Source organism: Camellia sinensis, chromosome 8 (genome assembly GCF_055761805.1).
Source record: "Camellia sinensis isolate YWXY chromosome 8, ASM5576180v1, whole genome shotgun sequence".
NCBI classification, from domain to species: Eukaryota; Viridiplantae; Streptophyta; class Magnoliopsida; order Ericales; family Theaceae; genus Camellia; species Camellia sinensis.
This window is the reverse complement of record NC_138968.1, coordinates 151957553-151977899: the sequence shown is the minus strand read 5'-3', so window position 1 is coordinate 151977899 and position 20347 is coordinate 151957553. Positions and strand designations below refer to the sequence as shown.

At 33.8% G+C, this 20347-nt stretch overlaps 3 protein-coding genes, 1 long non-coding RNA gene and 4 other non-coding genes across 9 annotated transcripts; all 8 read right to left on the bottom strand.

Moving 5' to 3' along the window:
• Nucleotides 1-278: 278 nt before the first annotated feature.
• LOC145797216 (uncharacterized) lies at nucleotides 279-1363 on the bottom strand. Its single transcript, XR_014338463.1, has 3 exons — nucleotides 1197-1363; nucleotides 901-1079; nucleotides 279-735 (listed from the first exon to the last, which is right to left on the bottom strand). It is a non-coding gene; the product is annotated as an uncharacterized LOC145797216 (long non-coding RNA).
• Nucleotides 1364-8488: 7125 nt separating this feature from the next.
• DSS1(V) (DSS1 homolog on chromosome V) lies at nucleotides 8489-14979 on the bottom strand. 2 transcript variants are annotated; one of them, XM_082883822.1, is made up of 4 exons: nucleotides 9726-14979; nucleotides 9436-9623; nucleotides 8947-9333; nucleotides 8489-8838 (listed from the first exon to the last, which is right to left on the bottom strand). In XM_082883822.1, the coding sequence occupies exons 3-4, from the start codon at nucleotides 9071-9073 to the stop codon at nucleotides 8663-8665; spliced, it is 303 nt and encodes a 100-aa protein (XP_082739948.1). In that variant the 5' UTR covers nucleotides 9074-9333; nucleotides 9436-9623; nucleotides 9726-14979; the 3' UTR covers nucleotides 8489-8662. Both variants share the same exon structure in this region; 1 of them encodes a protein (XP_082739948.1).
• On the bottom strand, nucleotides 10076-10714 carry LOC114297371 (uncharacterized). Its single transcript, XM_082885677.1, has one exon. The coding sequence runs from the start codon at nucleotides 10712-10714 to the stop codon at nucleotides 10076-10078; it is 639 nt and encodes a 212-aa protein (XP_082741803.1).
• On the bottom strand, nucleotides 12438-12544 carry LOC114297376 (small nucleolar RNA snoR97). Its single transcript, XR_003641472.2, has one exon. It is a non-coding gene; the product is annotated as a small nucleolar RNA snoR97 (small nucleolar RNA).
• On the bottom strand, nucleotides 12792-12911 carry LOC114297375 (small nucleolar RNA Z278). Its single transcript, XR_003641471.2, has one exon. It is a non-coding gene; the product is annotated as a small nucleolar RNA Z278 (small nucleolar RNA).
• LOC114297374 (small nucleolar RNA Z223) lies at nucleotides 14263-14354 on the bottom strand. The gene has a single exon (XR_003641470.1). It is a non-coding gene; the product is annotated as a small nucleolar RNA Z223 (small nucleolar RNA).
• On the bottom strand, nucleotides 14556-14707 carry LOC114297377 (small nucleolar RNA snoR134). The gene has a single exon (XR_003641473.1). It is a non-coding gene; the product is annotated as a small nucleolar RNA snoR134 (small nucleolar RNA).
• A 3217-nt stretch (nucleotides 14980-18196) lies between the features above and the next one.
• On the bottom strand, nucleotides 18197-19906 carry LOC114297372 (putative F-box protein At1g49610). The gene is made up of 3 exons (XM_028241782.2): nucleotides 18950-19906; nucleotides 18661-18828; nucleotides 18197-18562 (listed from the first exon to the last, which is right to left on the bottom strand). Exons 1-3 carry the CDS (start codon nucleotides 19904-19906, stop codon nucleotides 18197-18199), a joined length of 1491 nt encoding a protein of 496 aa, XP_028097583.2.
• Between the last annotated feature and the right edge of the window lie 441 nt (nucleotides 19907-20347).

The following is a 20347-nucleotide window of genomic DNA, read 5'->3' as shown; positions in this document are numbered from 1 at the left end:
GACTGGATTAGTATTCCTATGACTAATAGTCCTAGGACTACCAATCCGTTGGATTATGTATCCTATCTTAACTAATAGTCAAGTTTAAAATAATTAATCCGTACTTCAATTGTTTAACCAAACATCGGATTAATAATTTTATTGGACTATTAGTCCAATCCCAAGCTCATGTCCACCCAAACAAACATGACCTAACAGTTTTCAATGTACTGGGGGAAAACAAGTCAGACCCAGTACATTAAAAAACATCCAGAACGTGCATAGCAAAATACCAAAGGTTGAGAACCTCTCCAGCGAGTTTTATTTTTCTACGCTCCCTATATTTATTGGTGGCCGTAGCGCTGTTTATTTAGGGGAAAATCAGTAGCAGTAAACAACGATAACACTTCTGAATCATAAATACTAGCATCAAGATAAAACTGAAAGGAGTAGAGCAACTGCAAACATATAGTCATTTTACTTTCTGACTAGCCAAAGTCTACACCCTTACAGGTTGTAATGATCATTTTCTCCAACACCTTCAAGTTCTTCAGCAAGAATCTCAGAAAATTCATCTTGTTTTGTAGTTGCTCAAGCAATTCTGCAGTTGTGGTACTCATGCGTCCATGCAGATTCCTCATGAAGTAGTATAGTTTAACCGTCTTCAGGTCAAACAATGAGAAAATTTGGCTCCTGCATTTTCCAGTATTCTTCTCCATCTCCATAATTAAATTTGCAATTTGACTCGTCATTCTCCTGCAATTTGGGAAACTACCATCTCTTAAACAAAGTAAAATAAACTAAAAATGGGCAAGAAAAAAAGAAAAAACAGAAAACAGCCAACTACAGCATATTTGAACGATCATGTCATGCACAAATCTAATTTAAGTTGAAGAAGATAAACAATTATAACAAACTCACCTTTTTTTCTTCGTTCTTGTCAATACTAATGATCAGAGTCTCAATATTTGGTGAATGTCTTAGCATGTAAGCAATTCCTGGTAACTCCCATTTTGTCAACCCTGTCTTTATCCTTAGACATGTGACTGCAAATGTCATAAAATCTCGACCTTCACCACTGGACAGAGCCTAATCATTTGCTTTGCAGACCAAAAAAAATAATTTAATAAAAAAAGTAAAGCATACAATCAAAAACTTTTATTTTATTTTACAGTAAAAAATAGATAACGACTGTCCAAGGAATTCATGTTTTGTACCAGAATGTAGCAGCTACATAATCTAAGCTCTTTAGGATGACAGACTTCATCAAGAATCTGAACAATGGTTTGCCTCTTATCCTCTGCATTGAATTGCAAACCAGGCATTCCATCACAATCAAAGCTTGCACTGTCAAGAGATCGCATTCTTTTGATGACAGTTTTTCCTAGACATGCTCGTAACGAGTTCAAAGAAAACAACAAATATTCAAGAATTTGACTCGAAGATATCAAATCACTAACAATTAAGCAGACTCAATCAACTGAGAGGATTTTAAGGGAAATGAGATTGGATTTGATCGGGAGCTTTATAATGCAACGATTTAGGAAGTACGGACACGGACACAAATACAGACACAGACAAGAGACACGGTAATTTCCAAAAAATGGAAACACGGACATGGCGAGAGACATGGTGAATTTTATTTTATTTATTTTTATATATTTTTATGTGTTATGTAGATTCATAATACATTCATCCTAAATCAAAATTAACAAACACTAATATAATAACATTAATTCAATAAATATAACCACTATATTTAAACAAATTAATAGATCATCCATTCACAAAAAAGTCATAATAAAAGATAACAAGAACTAGGACAAGAAGGGGAAAACATTCAAAAAAGAAAATAAAGAATTATATAACTTTTTAGACAAGTCTTTTTAGTTTTGATATTGAAACTTTGATTTGTACGTTAGATATTTAGCTATAAATTTTTTTAAAAAAAAATTAAAAAAAATAACGTACCCCAGCCGTACAAATACCCTACTTCTTTAAGAATTTACCATATCGGCATACCCGTATCATACCCGTATCCGTACCCGTGCTTCATAGCTACTACCTCTATTATTCATTGTATATGACTAAACCATCTTAATCTATTCTCCCTCAACTTATCTCCTATCGGTACTACTTCTACTCGTTCTCGAATATACTTATTCCTAACCCTATCTTTTCTAGTCTCGCCACACATCCACCTTAGTATCTCATTTGAGCAACACTCATCTTATTTACATATTATTTCTTACTTGCCCAACATTTCAACTCATATAACATTACTAATCTAATAATCATTCTATAGAACTTCCCTTTTAGTCTAGTGGGTACTTGTTTATCCCACAATACCCCAACTGCACTCCTCTACTTAAGTCACCGCGTCTTGATTCTATAAACCACATCTACTCAAATCTCCACATCTGCCTTAAATATCAAAGCAGAAAATTTTTACTTCAAATTGTATCCTCCCTCTGCCACACAACCAAATACTTGCAAGTCAAGTTTTGGCGCACAGAATCACAAGTTCCAACAAACAAAAGAGAAATGGAACTCTCAACACAAAACGGAATGCTTCTATACATGTTCACGTCCAGTCTAGAAATGCAATGTAATTCTGTTAAACAGAATAACCAATAGAAACTTCATTAATTTAAAGGCTTAACGAAGAAGCTAGCTCAACAGTCCGTTTGGCAAATTAGGTGAGAAAATAAATGAAACGATTGTGATTTTATTTATTTTTTTAAATTAATAATAAATAAAAGAAGACACGTGTCAATTTATTTTTAATGTTCTGTATTTAGATGGTCACTATAAATATACAACAAATTTCATTTAATGTGAATTCTTTTTCTCAGCATTTCTCACCTATATCATTCAAACAAGTGATGAGAATCCTCTCTCTACAAAATTTACTCTATATTTGTATTTAGATGGCCAATTCAATTTTTTTTTTTTTTTGGTGGGGGGGGGGGTGCAGCGGTAGCAACACTTCCGTTTAGGAACAAAAAGGTAAATTATTTTATATTATCAGCTACCAAAATATGAGTTAGGCCATAATTGTAAGACTGGATGGCAAACTCTGATGTATGTACATACATTAGGGCTGTTCACGGGTCGGTCAGAATTGGGTTTGGCCATGACCCGTCAGCGGACCGAACATGGTCGGGTTCAGGTTTGGTGAAACCGTTTTCAAACCACATGACTATTGAAATCGACCGAACATCAATTTAATTTTTGGAATCGGTTGAGGTCAGATTACACGGGTTGAAAACTCCAAACAAAAATCCTAAATCAAAACATCACCAAATCAAAATATTTTGAAATCTTTAAATAAAAACATGAAAATATAAAACAAGTACAAATCCTAAATCAACCATCATCAAATCAATAGATTTTAACAATAAATCAAAACATGAAACCATAAACAAACATAAAGTTACCTCGATTTTCTGGAGACTACAATTGCTGGAAGATCAAAACCTCTAAAGGTTGAAGATGGACCATCACCATTTTAGAGAGAGACGAGAGACCAAGAGCAGCAAGAGAGAAGCACCAAATCGAGAGTGAAGAGAGAGGGTCAACAATTTTTTTTTAACTAACAGAAGCAGCGAGTTGATGAGAGAGAAGAGAGAAAAAAGACAGCCATAAGAGACCAAGACTCTTAGCCAGTGTTTTTAAAGACTCCAGGCGCACTAAGATGCTGAAGGTCTCTCGGGGCCTAGACACAAGGCGCAAGGCGAGACGCAGGCTTTATTGAAGTAAGACGCACAGTCTTAGTTAAAAATAGAAAAATTAACATAGACTAATCATTTATAGTACTAATCATTCAGTATAATGAATGTAATGTATATGATGAATTAATTAATGTATGTAATGTATGAATCAATTTCAGCATAATGCATGTAATGTATGTCATTTTCTATTTTATTTTATTTTTAACAGAGACGAGACTCAAAACAAAGGAAAAAAAGAACAGAGAGCTAACTAGCAGAATGAGAAAAAGAAAAGAAGCAGAATAAGAAGGAAAAAAATAAAAAATAAAAAATAAAAACAGAGAGAAATTTCACCCAGCAACCAGCAACGAAGAAGGGAAAGGAGGAGGAGGAGAAGAAGAGGAAAAAAATTCACCCAGCAACAAGCACAACCAGCGCAGAAGGGGAAAAAAACAAAAAAAAAAAGAAAGACCCAGCGAACCAACAGAGAAGAAGAAGAAATTCACCCAACCCAACCCAGCAACCAACGAGCGAAGAAGAAAAAGACAAAAAAAAAAAATTCGACCGAGCTTCAAACAGTGAAGAAAAAAAAAATTGCCGATAGAGGTTTGAAAAAGAAGAAGAAGAAGAAGAGTATCTAGTTCGAGAGAGAGAAAAGCCCAGTCGAAGGAGTAAAGGAGTCGAAGGAGCCCAGTCGAAGGAGACAACACAGATTAGGGATTTGATTTGAGTCATCTTCTAATTTGGGTTGTATTGTATTGTATATGAGTTGTAATCGTATGTGTTGGAGGCTATTGGAACACAATTTTGAGCTGTTAAATCTGAATTAAAAATAAACACAAAAGCCTGACTAGGCGCGCTCCTTGAGCCTCTCTGCGCCTCTCCCAGTCACATCCAAGGCGCGCGACTGTTCTACTGCACCTCGCCTTGGCCTCCTTAAGTCGTGCCGGCGCCTTGCCTCGCCTGGTGCCTAGGCTCGCACTTAAGCGTGCCTTTCACAACACTACTCTTAGCTTTCTTCTTGGAAAGAGGAAAGACAAAATGAGATAAATGAGAGACAGAAGGAAACGCTGGAAAATTAAGGTTAAGAGATGGTGGTCTACAACGGACACATGGACGACTATCTTTCGGTCGGATCGGTTCCGACTAGTGAATATATCACAAACCCACTACCGCCCATGATTTTGAAAATTCACAAAGAATACAACCGCTACCGACCGTGTGACATCTCAAAACCGTCCGTACCATTGCGGGTCAATTCGGGTCGAGCGGGTTCATCAAGAAAGCGGTTTGAATGAACGGCCCTAACATATATGTTCCAAATTTGTTTATCATTTCAGCATAATAAAGGTATCATCCAAGCAAATGAATAATTCAACTTTGCTTTCTTTCATGATGTAGTAACAGATACAACATCATTTCCAGTGCTCCGCTTTGGTTAGGTAGTACCAGTATGTGACACAACAATGATAGGCAAAAACAAGACAGACCCGCTAAATAGATAAATAAATAAAAAGGTTTGTGCACATCAACAAACATACCAAGGAGGGTATTTTTTAGAACATCTGCTATGTTTGTTGGTGTCCCTAGCACCCTAGATTAAGGAAAATCAGTCAAAGTACCTTAGAAACAATAAATAAAGAAACAACCATAATCACTTCTGAATCATAAATACTAGGATGTTAGAGCAATTGCAAAAATATAGCTCCTCAAAAATAAAAAAAAATAAAAAAACAGAATTGAAGATAATATAAACAAGTTATTCTGTCATATAGTTTAATGCAAAAAGGGGGGCCCTACAAATTCCCATCCAAAATAGAGAGAAAAACGGAGGGACTTAAAAATAGATATATTCATCGTGCACAGAAGATGCAACAAGTTTGGTAAGAACATCGGCGACTTGATTCCCTTTCCTGTATACGAAAAGAAAGCTTATGTTACAAAATTCAAGCAAAGCCTAAGGCGGTCCTGCAAACATAGTGATTTTAGTTTCAGATGAAAAATATTTCAGCATCTCGAGAGGCTCTAGGGAATGCTAGTAAAAAACGAAGCGAACAATAGGAAACTAACTGCTGCAAAGGTAAACAAATAGAAATTCAATTTTCCTACGCTAATAAAGCAAAGGATTTTGTCTCAAATTTGTGGATACATAGAAACTAAGCAAGAACTCACAAGTTGTACTTTCACAATCAAATAATGAAAAACCGAAAAATTTTAGGGTTTGTGAAATTTGGTTTGGCATAGTCAGGCATATTGTCAAACAAATGGTGTGTGTAATTTGTCTATGCACTAATAAGCACCAATACAATACAAAAGTACACAAAACAGATATAAATCTCCATAAAAGACAAAGAAGCCGCAAACCAGAAAATTGCATGGCAGATTGTCCAGATTGGTAGCTGATCTGTGGACAAAAAAACAAATAGACCTCAACCAAGATGCAAACTGAAACAGAACAAACGAAGATACAAAACTCAAATGAAAATGTAGAGTAAGGAATTGTACCAATCCAAAGTGAAACTGACAAACCAGATTATCTGGTTTCCTGGACATATTGAAATCCAAAACCACAAAAAGTACGTATATATCATTTTCTACACTGAGACACCACATTTGTCTTGCAGGAATTGGCTAAAGCCTACAGATGTGTTTCAAAGCTGCTTCAACATAAAATGACTTCTGATGGCCAAACTGATGTTATAGGATACTAATTGAGAGGGTTCACACTATGCAATCATATGCAATTAGTTTGGTTGTTATCTAAGCAAAATAAGGGAGAAATTTCTATCAAAGAAAATTTTTGATACACTCAAGAAAAGTAAGGATACATACAAGTTTCCATATGTGGGCTTGACCATGGTGCGGTGAGTGAAACAATGGATCAGACAAGTTATAGACCTCGAGAGCTTGTAACGTGGCTTGGTGGAATAAAGGCCAGATTTTGTATAACAGCCTATTAAGCTTATCAACATGCATGTTAGAGAAGATAGTAATAGACAAAAAAAAAAAAAAAAAAAATTTGTCAACATGGCTAGGAAACAATGATAGAATCCAATAGTCCCCATAGATACTAATAAAATGGCCATTGTCCACCAAGTACTCAACTCCTTAATTAAATCCCTACCATGAGAAAGACTTCCATGCCCAAGAAGATTTAACGTTGGGGTTAGACTGGTGACTTAATTAAATCCCTACCATGAAGAAGACTTCCATGCCCAAGAAGATTCTTAATTGGGGTTAGACTGGTTACTATTTTGCAATCAACAAGGAAGTATTTGTTAAAGCCTCCAATAGCAAAGCTTGGTTAAAGGCTCAAAAAACACCAAGGTCTAACCCACCTTCTATCTTGATATAACTAAGTATGTCGCATCTTAGCCAATAAAAAGGCGTTCTACCATGCAAAGTCCACCAAAATCATGAGGAAATGGAATTAATTTTGTCACACAAACCAAGTAGCAAACAGAAAGTTGACCATGGTATACTAGAAGGGCAGCAAACACTAACCTGACAATTGTTTGTTTAATAGCTCAAGAGAATGGAAATTTCACATCTTTGGAGCTTCGAATTAATTTGATCTACAACGTATTTGAAGCATTCCTTTTTTACTGGCACCGTTGCAAATGGGCCTTGGAGCAACTGTTCAACAACATGCAGACATGCACTCTCTTGGCTTGTGCTTGGGCATGACAAAATACAAAAACAAGTAAACCAAACCAAACTAAGCCTTAAGTCCTATCAAATGGGGTCGGCTATATGAATCCTTCTTCTCCACGCGACCCTATCAAAAGCCATTTTGTTAGTCAAATTAAGTGGATCTATATTTCTATTTACAACGCTAACCAACGTTAATCTAAGCCTAGCCCGTCCCCTAACACTTCCATCTACCATTACAACATCGCATCTCTTCACTACTGCCTCTGTTAGTCTCCGTTGAATATGACTAAACTATCTCAATCGATTCTCTCTCAACTTATCTTCTATCGATGCTACTCCTACCCATTCCCAAGTACACTCATTCCTAATTCTGTCATGTCTAATCTTGCCATACATCCACCTTAACATTTGCATCTCAGCCACACTCATCTTATCTACATGTTGTTTCTTGGTTGCCCAACACACCATACAATATCGCTGGTCTAATAGCCGTTCTATAGAACTTACCTTTAAGTCTAATGGGTATTCGTTTATCGCACAGTACTCCTGACGCATTTCTCCACTTACACCATCCCGCCTTAATCCTATGGGCCGCATCCGCATTAATCTCTCCCGCTGTTGTGATAATTGACCATAAATAACGACCTGTTCACTTTTGGGCAGTTCTTGGTTCTCAATCTTCACTTCTCCTCTACTTTCATTGTTACTATTACTAAATTTACACTTCATGTACTCTGTCTTAATTCTGCTTATTCGGAATCCTTTAGATTCAAGAGTTTTTCTCCAAATCTCCAACTTTGTATTAACTCTTTCTCTAGTCCATAATTGTCAAATCGGGATTCGAATCGTGAATCGAAATGGCCATGTACCGAATCGCAAATCGAATCGAATCGTGAATCGTAAAGATTCACTTGCGTTTTCTAAATTACATAAAAAAAACATATTTATACACTTAAATATTATAAACATGAAATATTTAGATTTAAAGTAATAAAAATGTTACTTTACATGTTGATCACGTGGTCTAAATAGGTAAGACGCTTCTATGGCAAGAGATGTGGGTCCGAGCCCCACCGTGATCCATGATCCTATGTTATATTCATGTATTTATGATATAATTTATGTAAATTCACATCACAACATATATGTATGGCAATTCACATTCATCATGAATAAGGTTCAGAACTTAACAAGTTCTAAACTTTTCAAAACTCTAATCTATACTTGTAAAGTAACTTGTGTCAAAAAGAGACCATACAAAACAAAAGTTAGATTAGACAAAGTTAAAAATTCCAAAAAGTCTTCATTTCTTCATTTCAATCTTCATCATCTCCAAGGTCAATATCATCTTCATCATCATCTACCATAGTCACTTCATCAAACTCTTCTTCCTCTTCCTCTTCCTCTTCCCCACCTTCAATCAATTCAACTTCATCATCATCTTCAAATACTTTTCTTTTTCCTCTATTGATGGCATTTAAATTTCTTGGTCCTACATTAATAAAATTAAATAAGGTTATGAATGAGCAAGTAAATGTGAAAATATAGAAACTAAATCTTTGAAATTAACTTATTTAAAAATTAAAATATAGAATTATACCTCTTTTTCTCTTTTTGCTAGTTGTTCCTTCATCATCTTCGAAACACTCTTGGATGTCCATCCATGAATGATCTTCGGGTAGACATGGATCTTCTTTCTCGGTAATCCATTCATCATCGGATTCCATATCCGATAAATAAATAGGATCATAAGTCTCACCCTTTTCTTGTCTCTTAATTTGCCTCAACTCAAGTTGAATGTTATACTTCACAAAAACCAAAGCATTCAACCGTTGTTGCTCCAACCGGTTTCTTTTCTTCGAGTGCACATGATCAAAAGTGCTTCAATTTCTCTCACACCCGGTGGCACTACAAGTAAGACTTAGCACTCTAATAGCTAGCTTTTGAAGCTCTTTGCACTCTTCTCCGTAACTTTCCCACCATAGAGCTGTAATTAAATGATAAAGAGATGTTAGAGAATAATGCATGTCATTGCCAACATAATTGTTGTGAAATTGAGAATATATAATTTCATAATAAAAAATTTTACCGGGTTGTTTCTTTTCCCTTGTCAAGATGGCCATGCTCATACCAAACATACCCTCGGCCTTCTTGAACTTTTCTAATTGCTCATCAACCTTCACTCTATCCTCTATATCCGGATACATCCTCTCAATGGTTTTAAATAAACCAATTTTCACCTCCGTATCCGCATTGAAGTTTTCTTGATAATGAAACCTAGAAAGAAAGATAAATTCATAAATAAATTCCATTACACATTTTGTATATAAGTCACACAACACAACACAAATAATTTGACAAAAATAGAAAAAAACTTACATCGAATTAAGGTAATATGCCGCCGCATGCAAAGGCCTATGGAGTTGTAAATCCCATCTAGTATCAATAATTTCCCAAATGCGCTTATATCTACCTCTCACATGGTTCAAGTTTGAAGCAATTTCTTCCTTCTCTCTATCCATAGCTTCATAAATAAATCCCATTGCCGGCTTTGCATCACCATCCACAAGCCTCAAAATTTTCACCAAAGGGAGCACACACTTCAAGCAATACTTGATTGCTTTCCAAAATCTAGCATCTCCCAAGATAGTTCCTTGTGCCTTTTTTGCATTAACAGATGTAGAATAGCTACTTCTAGCCCACTCTTCCGATGCAAACATAGCTCTAAGTTAGAGCTTTCTATCTTGGAAACTTTTTAAAGTAAGGAAGGCGGTGGCAAATCTAGTAACCGCGGGTCTTGTCAACTCCCTATTCTTTGTAAATTTTCTGAACAAATCAAGCACCCAAGCATGCCTATAAATGTACGTAGCGATTTCCTTGGCTTTAATTATTGTATCTTTGAAAACCGTCAACTCACCTATGTCACTCAACATTAAGTCAAGGCAATGTGCCGCACATGGGGACCAAAACAATTTAGTCCTCTTCTCTTCCAATAATCTACCGGCACCCACATGCGCCGATGCACTATCGGTTACCACTTGAACCACATTTTCTTTACCAATTTCATTCACAATGTCATCAAGCATCTCAAACAATTTCATAGAATTTTTAATTACACCGGAGGTGTCTATTGATTTAATAAACACCGTTCCGCTTGGACTATTAACAAGGAAATTAGTAAGAGAGCGAGACTTTCCATCGGTCCATCCATCGGACATTATAGTGCAACCCGTCTTCTTCCATTCTTTTCTATACACTTCTAAACTTGCATTCACATTATCAACCTCTTTTTTCAAAAAAGATACTCTCACTTCATGATAACTTGGTGGTTTCAATCCCACACCATACTCACCAACCGACTTCAACATTTTCTTAAACAAAGGGCTTTTCACTAAATTAAAAGACAATGCATGCCCATAAATGACTCTATAAATATCTCTAATCACAGGCTCCCTTTGCTTTATCATTTGATTCAAAGTTTGTTACTTTGCCCTCCCCTTTGTGACATACACATCCATAGTTCCCCCTTTATTTTTCCCCTCGATATTTTTTTCTTCAAAACAATCAACATCTATAATGTTGTCTTGTTTTTTTCCACTTAAGAGTTGTAAAAACATATTCATAACATCTTCAGAAACTTGACTACAAGCACCAACATTATCATGAGTTCCGGCAAAATGATTTTTCATTCGAATCACTCCACCCCAATAATCTTTTCCACAATAATTACATCTCAAATACATTCTATTATCATCTTTGATACAAGTACAATGGTCCCATATTGGATCTTGTTTTCCACTTTTTTTTTTGCTTTTCATATTTTTTTTATCCATTAAAAAAAACAAAATATTTTTTTAATGTCCCACCCACACAGCAGATTCTTCAATGCTTCTACAGTCCACACAATAGACAATAATAAAGTAATGGATAATGGACAATAAAGTAATGGAAAAGGAGGAGTCTAAAGTAATATAGTATTTTATATTCCCTATTTGAAGTTTGTCTGGTAGTGTACTACCTCAAACAAAATTGCAGGTGCAAGAAGAGGCGACCAAACAACAAGAAGGGACCACGAAGTTCTGCGTCGAGAGCCACGAAGACTATACGAAGGGCCACGAAGCAGATTCCAGCAGCAAGGGACCACCAAACACTGCGAAGAGGGACCACGAAGCTCTGCGTCGAACAGAGAGGTGAGTCTTTCTAGGGTTTTGTCTGTTGGAAGTAAAAAACGATCATGGGTTACCTTGGGTGGACTGTCGTTTGGTCTTAGAAGACCAGGCGACCCATCTTGTGCCAAGAAAAAGCAAAAAAAATGGCCCAAAAATTGATTTTTTTCCATTCGGGTCCGAGAAATTGGGTCGACCCGCGACAGTAACGAATCGTGCAATTCAACGATTCTTCGATTCATATCGTGAATCGATCGATTCAGATGCGATTCTGCACCATTTTCGATTCCATGTACCTATTCGAATCTATTTCTATGTGTATCGAACCAAATCGTACGATTCGAATCGCGAATCGTACGATTCTAACAACAGAGCTCTAGTCTCATCCACTAGCACTATATCATCTGCAAAAAACATACACCATGGCACGTCATCCTGAATATTTCTCGTCAACTTATCCATAACTAAAGCAAAAAGAATCACAATCCCACTATAAGCCATGAACATACTTGAAAACTTAAGAAAGTCATGCCAATTGAAGTTTGCATAATGATCTCATCAAATTTTAATAAGAACTTATTTATCCTAACTAAAAAATCGTTTGTGTAAAACAATAGATTCACGCATAAAGTAAAATGTAATAAGATGTACCAACTGATAGGATTTCCCAAGCATATCTAAATAATATTTACAACCAAATGGATGACAACTACTAGCCCAAACTTCAATTCAACCAAGACTCACCCTCACAAATCAAGTTGGGCCGAAGCATATAAAAGTCAAAATGTACACTTAAAATAATTTTTTAAATAAATATTTTAAAGGACTTTAAATTGTCATAATTTTATTGCTAAACAGATCTTAATGTCAATCAACCGGCTCCTGAGAATGACCTGATTCAAAATAAAAGCATAAACAAAAAAATGAATATGGTGTTGTCATTTAACTTCAATCCCGTGGAATGAGCAAGAGATGAAGCAGATAATAACACAAAATCTCTGAGTTTATCAGACCCTACACCCACAATTCACTTAGAAGGGTAAGAGTATAGTTAAAACTCAGTTTGTAAAAACATTATAAATATTTTCAAGTACACTAGTAGTATGCAAAATTAAAACATGACATTTGGATCTATCATTCATGAGTTTATCCTCGCAAAAAATTCTACAAAACTCTTTGAAAAGTGATGAATAAAAGTAGCATTACAAATTCAAACATGTTAGTTGCATTCACAAAACAATTGCATACTACAAAAATACTAGTTTGTAAAAAGAGACTTGCCTCAGTAGAATCCAATAATATCATGTGAAATGTAGCTTCACCAAGTAGGTTCTCCCTATAAAGACAGGGGCTTGGCTCCACAACACTTCAAAAAAACATGGACAAAATCTTCACGGGCAGTCAAATAACATAAAAACCTCAAATCTAACAAAAAAGAATATGGCAAATAAAATCCAATTCAAAACCAATAGAACATACACCAAAAATACAATTATATTTTTTGTTTTGAAGGGAATCGGGTTTGTTCAAAAATTAGCTATCGCTGCAAAAGCGACTCCTCTAAAGTGCAGATTGTTTAAATGGGAAATACAAAAATGTAATATAATACAACAATGCAAATTTAAATTATCATTGGATCATAAATCTACACTAGAATTACTTAAACAGTTTAAATGGGAAATATTCAAAGTTCTTGAACTTTCAAGACCCACCACACAACTTCATGTCTTCATCACTCAAAACTATCTCTTGATTCCTACATATAATTTAAGAAATGAATATGCATGTCCATGAATTTATGCTTTAGAAAGTGAGATCAACTATTTGCTGAGAGCAACTTCCAAACAACATGCTCTTACACATGTTGATATTGATGGATAAAAGAAAATAATTAATTATCAACAGAAATGAAAACAAACCTATATATGAAGGCTCATAACTCTGTATAAACTAAGACCAAAGCCACTTGAATTCATAACTGCCATGGCAAATTATCAAACAAAAACCCCAATAGACTTCATTTGGGTGATGAGATGAAATTATACTTCTGTTTTGTTTTAAGGCTCTATGTTTGATGGAGAGAATCACCCCTGATATAAATGTCAACAAACTTGCATGTGCTCACAACATTACAATGTAATTAGTCCACCAACACCAATAAGAACAATAGATTAGGGCTAAAAGTGCAAAGTAATAATTGGAATCTATATCTTACTTTTGAAATAATTTATGGATAGGCACTTCCCAACAAAAAGATAAATTTGATTTGTTTTTCAAGGTGTGACAAACTAATGGAAACACATTTCATTTGTTTTCTTAAGTCATTCATTCTTTCTTACTCCCCCTAATCCCGCCCTTACCGAAATTTGATTTTAACAAACCAAAAGTACGATAATTGTGAAAAAAAATTAAAAGTTCATACCTACAATTTTATTCGCCTATAGCCAAGTCAAACAACCAATCAAAGGAAATAGTCAGACAATAACAATGAGCAACCATTGCTTAAATATAAGTATACAAATCAAATATTTACATCAATGTTTGGATGAGCCGACTAAGAAAATTTTGAGAAAAAAAACAAAAATTAAAAAGCTATCATGTCAATCAAACAAATAAAATACTAATGCCATCAACCAATCCAAATATATAGTACCACAAACACAGAGCTTTAAATACAAATTAAATATGTAAATTTAATATACAGACTAAATAGGTATACACAAAGGAACATTTAAAAATTCCATAAAATGTCAAGGCTCAGAGTATATAACAGCTCTTTCAATCAAGAATTTTCTGAAGCAGAACTGGCATTTGAACTGTAAAATAATCCTCACTGCCAATAACAAATTAAAAAAACCAACATAATCATTTCCAACAACATACACACTATATCAAACCAATAAAATTAAATAAAACTTTCTTTAATCTTATCAATAAAGATGATTGATTTGTATTAATTGGATTCAGGGGAAAAAAATACTAAATCAGAGATCACATAAATTGAAATTTCTAAAAGAGAAAGAATTAGGTTTTCAAAAATCATGTATGTAGCCGTCGAATTGACACAGATATAATCATAGGAAAGTGAGGTACACAGGCTAAACTGCAACACAGAAGGCCTGCGTTGAAGCACAAGCATTGGGGCTTACTTCGTCATCGATAACTATTCAGAGAAGCCCGGAAGGCATCGTGCAACACAGAGAGAACCAAACCAAACCAACAGATGCAATACACACACAAACATATATACACATTCATATAATCATTTATACAACAGAAACAAAAGGTAAAAATTATATTAGCCCTCTCTTGTATATACTAATGCAAGAGAAACAATCCAAAATTTGACAGTGTCAGATACGGAGACCTGCTCTCTCTCTCTCTCTCTCTCTCTCGCTCGCATGCAGAGAGATGGGAATGGCGGTGCAATTTGCCGCAAAATGGCAGCAGCGTCCGTTTCAAACCCTAAAGTAACACCGCGTGTGGCTGGGTATATATATATATAGTATTATTTTTTGATAAATTACAAATAGGTTTGTTTATATATTGATTTTTTTTTTTTTAATTTTTAAAATCATAAGAATTATAATTTGTATTTTAGGTTGTCATTGGGTAAAAAAAAATTTAGTTGACTTTTTTGAGTTGAGACTTTCAAGATTGTTTGAGATATTCTAAATAAGTGTATTTTTTGACTTTTTATAAAAAGATGTGTCGAAAAGTAAAGAGAGTAGATAGAAAAGTAGAGACAATATGTTGATAAATATTGATTGATGTGACTCAGTGTACTTTTTTAGTGCATGCCAAACAAGCACTTAGATTGGGACTAAAAAGTTCGAGATAGTTTTTCTTTTACTTTTTTGATGAAAAAAATAAAATAATTATAGTTTGAATGTGACATTTTATCTTATTAACTTTTTAGTATATTTTGTCTTTCAATATCTAATTTAGTCCCAACTCAACCCAACCCACATAGCCAAACGAAACCTAAATAAACTTTAGGGAGTGTATTTATAATTTAATTTTTTTTATATTTTCATAAACTATGCACTCGTTTGGCATAGCAAATTTTGGAGCTAAAATATTATTTTCGTCACAAAAAGATAAAATAAATTAAAAAATTAGTAAGATAAAATGTCATATCCAAATTATAATCATTTTTTTTTTCAAAAAAGTCAAAATATCTATCATAAACGAGACTTTTTAACCTCAAGCTAAATTAACAAAAAATTCAAAAAGTCAACTCATATCCAAAATGAACCCTATATATATATATATATATTTGGGAGATTTTTTTTTTAAAATTCTTGATATTAAAATTTTATAAGATAAATGAATACAATATTTTCATAGTAGTTAAGGTTCCTCAATATTTTCACAAAATTTCTCTGAGTCGGGACTGAAATTTCTGTAAGTCTAGCAAAATTGCAAAATTTTTCTGAATCGGACAAAATTTCTCAGAGTTAAATTTTTTTCTGTAAAAATATTGAGAGACTTTAGCAAATAAAAAAGTATTTTGAATCTCTCCCTACTACACAAAGTTGGAAAGGAATGTTTGTCTAATTTTCCCTATATTTTTCCGCATGTAAAACTCATAATTTTTTTTATTTGCAACATATAAATAAAAGTGATAAAATATAATTGTTTTTTCTAAGCATTTTAAATCGGAAAAAGAGGGAAAAAAATTTGATCCCAAAGATTATAGTTGTCAAAGTCATTGGAATTTTTATTTTGTATATGAGAATAATATGTCTTGCTATTAATAGACTATGAAAGGAAAAATAATTGGATGAAAGGAAATCAATTTCAAAATTTTAACCTCATTCGACTAGGGTGTAATGTAAATACGGTATAAAATGAAATCTGTTTGGTTTATTAAAGATTTATTCGAGAGTGATTAGTTATGTAAAGTTATGTTTTGTTTTGGCTTTTCGGTTAAAAAAACACAACAAAATTAGCTACATAAATCAATATGATAAAATGTCACATTCAAATCATAATCATTATACATTTTTTCTTACAAAAGTTAAAAAAATCAAAAACAAGAAAAAAGATTGGTAGCTTAAAATTTGGGACTTGAATCGCCCGAATTTGATAGAAGGCATTGGCAACCCTTCTCTCTCCAAAATCTACTCCAAAATCAAACATGCGCATGTTTTTTCTCTCTCGTCTCTATCGCTCTCAGACCAGACCCAAGAAAGCTGTGACTTTTTTTTTTGGTTGTCCTTTTATGATTATTTAGCCCAAAGAATTTGCCAAATTAGGGCTAAATAAATCAAATTTTAATTTTAACAATAATTGATTATTCCATCCTACTCAGTTATATTATTCGGCCAAGATAGTTGGGATTAATTTAGCCGATTAAAAGACAAAATAAGTTAAAAAGTTAATGAAATAAAATATAACGTTCAAATCATAAAATTCTCTCACAAAATTACAAAAAAGTCAAAAATTATTCCAAATAAAACTTTGTTAACTAGACTAAAATAGTCAAAATGTTAAAAATTCAAGCTAAATTTTTTTTTCCCAAATGAACGTATACAAAAAAAAATTATTATTATTATTATTTTCATTAAACCCCTGCAGTTAAAATATTCCCATTTACAAAAGGTTATTATTTTATTTATTTTTAACTAAACCAAGTTATTCATTTAAATGAACTTAGTTTGAATTCAAACCAAACTTAAATAATTTACTATTCTACCTCACTCTTCTCAATTGTAGCCTAGAAGTAAAACAAACAAGTGTAAATAATAAGCTGACCCTAGTCAATTAAATCACACGGTTTAGTAAGACATGATTTGAATTGTTCAAAAATAAAAAATCACTGACCACAATTTAATTCGTGAATTAAGAATAAAAAAGGAATTGTATTGAACCAAATCGAGCCATTTTTTTTCCTTTTTTATATTGGCCCTATTTGGTACAGCTTTTTTTCAGCTTAATTTAAACTATTTTGATGTATTTGGTTTAGCTTAACAATGCAGCTTATAGCTTTTTGTAAGTCAGAAATCAGCTTATTCTTTGAGTGAGGCAGGAGAAGCTTAATTTATAAGTCAGAAATCAGCTTATGTTGATAGTTATAACTTCAATAGGTAAAGTAAAGTGCATCAAGATGTTGTGAGGACATTATGCCCCTGATAGTGCTAGATGCACCAATTAATATACTAACATATGTTATGACATTATTACTTTAAAATTATGAGCCCATCCATTATACAAATTATAAATAACTAAAACCTCTAAAATTATACTACAAATTATAAATAACCAAAACCTCTAAAATTATACTACATCATCTGTTAGTACATTAATTGGTATACCAGTTAGTGCATATAGTATTATTCTTATACACCAAACTACATTCATCCAAATTTGTGAGCATCAAACACCAAAATATTAATCTACACTGGTGGATAGTAATAAACGTTTTTCATTCAATACACAATTAGTGCACTAGCTTATTCCGAGGAAAATTAGAACGCAGACAAAAGCTGGGAAGGTGCAAAGTGCAAACATCAAATGTGAGTGTTTCAGTACACTTCTTATATTTGTCGGTGTCACAAGTACTTAGACATTTATTTACTGCCTATGCCACAAGAAGTACTAGTATCAAGATAAAACTGACAAGCATCAAATTTTTAAAACAAAAATGTGGCAACTGAACATGTATAGTTAATTTAGTTTTCAGCTGAAAGATATTTGAGCATCTCGAGAGGCTCTAGGGAATGATAGCAACTCCTGAGTAAGCAGGAACATCAGCTTTAGCTTCTTACTTTCTGACTTGCCAAAGTCGACACCCTTACCGGTTGTAATGATCAATTTCTCCAACACCTTTGAGTTCTTCAGCAGGAATCTCAGAAAATTCATCTCATTTTGCAGCTTCTCAAGCAATTCTTCAGTTTTAGTACTCGTGTGTACATCCAGATCACTCATGAAGTTGTACAGTTTAACTGTCTTCAGATTCCCCAACAGATTGAGAAAATTTGGCTCCTGCAGTTTCCAGAATTCTCCATCTCCAAAATTAAATTTATAATTTGACTTGTCATTTGGCTGCAAATTGTGAAACTACCATCTCTTCAACAAATCTAAGTGAAATAAACTAAAAATGGGAAAAAAAAAAAAAAAAAAATCAACTATAGCATATTCACCTTTTCTCCTTCATTCTTGTCAATACTAATGATCAGAGTCTCAATATTTGGTGAATGTTTCAGCATGTAATCAATTCCTGGTAACTCCCATTTTGTCAACCCTGTCTTTATCCTTAGACATGTGACAGCAAAGGTAATAAAATCTTGACCTTCACCACTAGACAGAGCCTGATCATTTGCAGACAAAAATAATAATTAAAAAAAATAGTGAAGCATACAATCAAAAGCTTACATTTTATTCACAGCAAAAAATAGATAAATGACTGTCCAAGGAATTCATGTTTTGTACCAGAATGTAGCAGCTACATAATCTAAGCTCTTTAACATGATGGACTTCATCAAGAATCTGAACAATGCTTTGCCTCTTATCCTCTGCATTGAATTGCAAACCAGGCGTTCCAATGCAATCAAAGCTTGCACTTTCAAGAGATTGCATTTTCTTCATGACATAGTTTTTCCCAGACATGTTCGTAACAAGTTCAAAGGAAACAATAAACGGAGCATAAACATCTAACTTAGAACTCTGACTGTAATAATGACTTTCATATATCTTTAAGGTCTTCATACCGACTTTAAAGATAGAGAGATAGAGGTCACTACTGCTTAAACAATTTGTCAGAGACAAATATTCAAGAATTGGACTCGAAGATATCAAATCACTAATATCCCCACCAATGAAGAAGGCATGCTCAAGTGAAAGGATTTTAAGGGAACTGGGGATGAAGTTGACTGGGATCCTTATAACACAATGTTTCAGTGCCAAGACCGTCAGTGATCTACAGCTGAATATAAAGTGAGGCAACTTGTAGCCATATCGAAACAGACAGCTCCTTTTACAGGGGAAATCAAGATAGAGTTCATTTACATTGCGTGCTATGGCAAAGTGGATCCATGAATCAACTTGGTGCGCATGTGCAGGGTTGTAGACAAAAGTGATGCTGAACTTCTGAATCTTGGGACCCTTGTGAAGAAGCAAAGTTCGATTGATGAAACCTACTTCTTTGTATTTTTGCTTTTTCATTGGCAAAAATTTTAAACAAGTGATAGATAACCATATATATCTCCACCTCTTTGACAAAACACTGGTTTTGATCACATCCTTCATGGTTAAGTATGAAAGAATGTTGTGAAGTAAAGGTTCTGGCAATTCAGTAAGACAATCGCGATCGCGAGTCTCCTCAACCGTTTGGGCCTTCTTCTTCTTCTTCGAACTCTTTGAATTTTTTACTACATATGTTGCCTCCATGACCTTGCAAATATTCAGAAAACGGTTTGCCCAAATTAGAAGCAGTAGTTTAGCATAAATTGAATAGCATTACTATCTCGCCCTACTTAGAAATGGGGAAGACATGGAGACTATGACAAAATATTGGGGAACTCCTTTGCTAGTATTTATGGCATGCATTTTTATAGAGAATGGACAACAATTTTAAACTTCTTAACAAGTACAAGTAGGATGCTCATTAACAAAATATTTTTTAAAATGTATTTTTCTGTTGCAACTTATCAGAAAACTGCAGGAACATTACAACTAAAATTAGGTGCATACAAACAAACACAATTTTTTCATAATACTCCACAAACAGATGACTACAAAACACTTCTGTATTTTGATAAAAAAAAAAAAAAAAAAAAAAAGGAGATAAAATATGAAAGCACAATAAAACAAGCATAATTTTTGTATCTG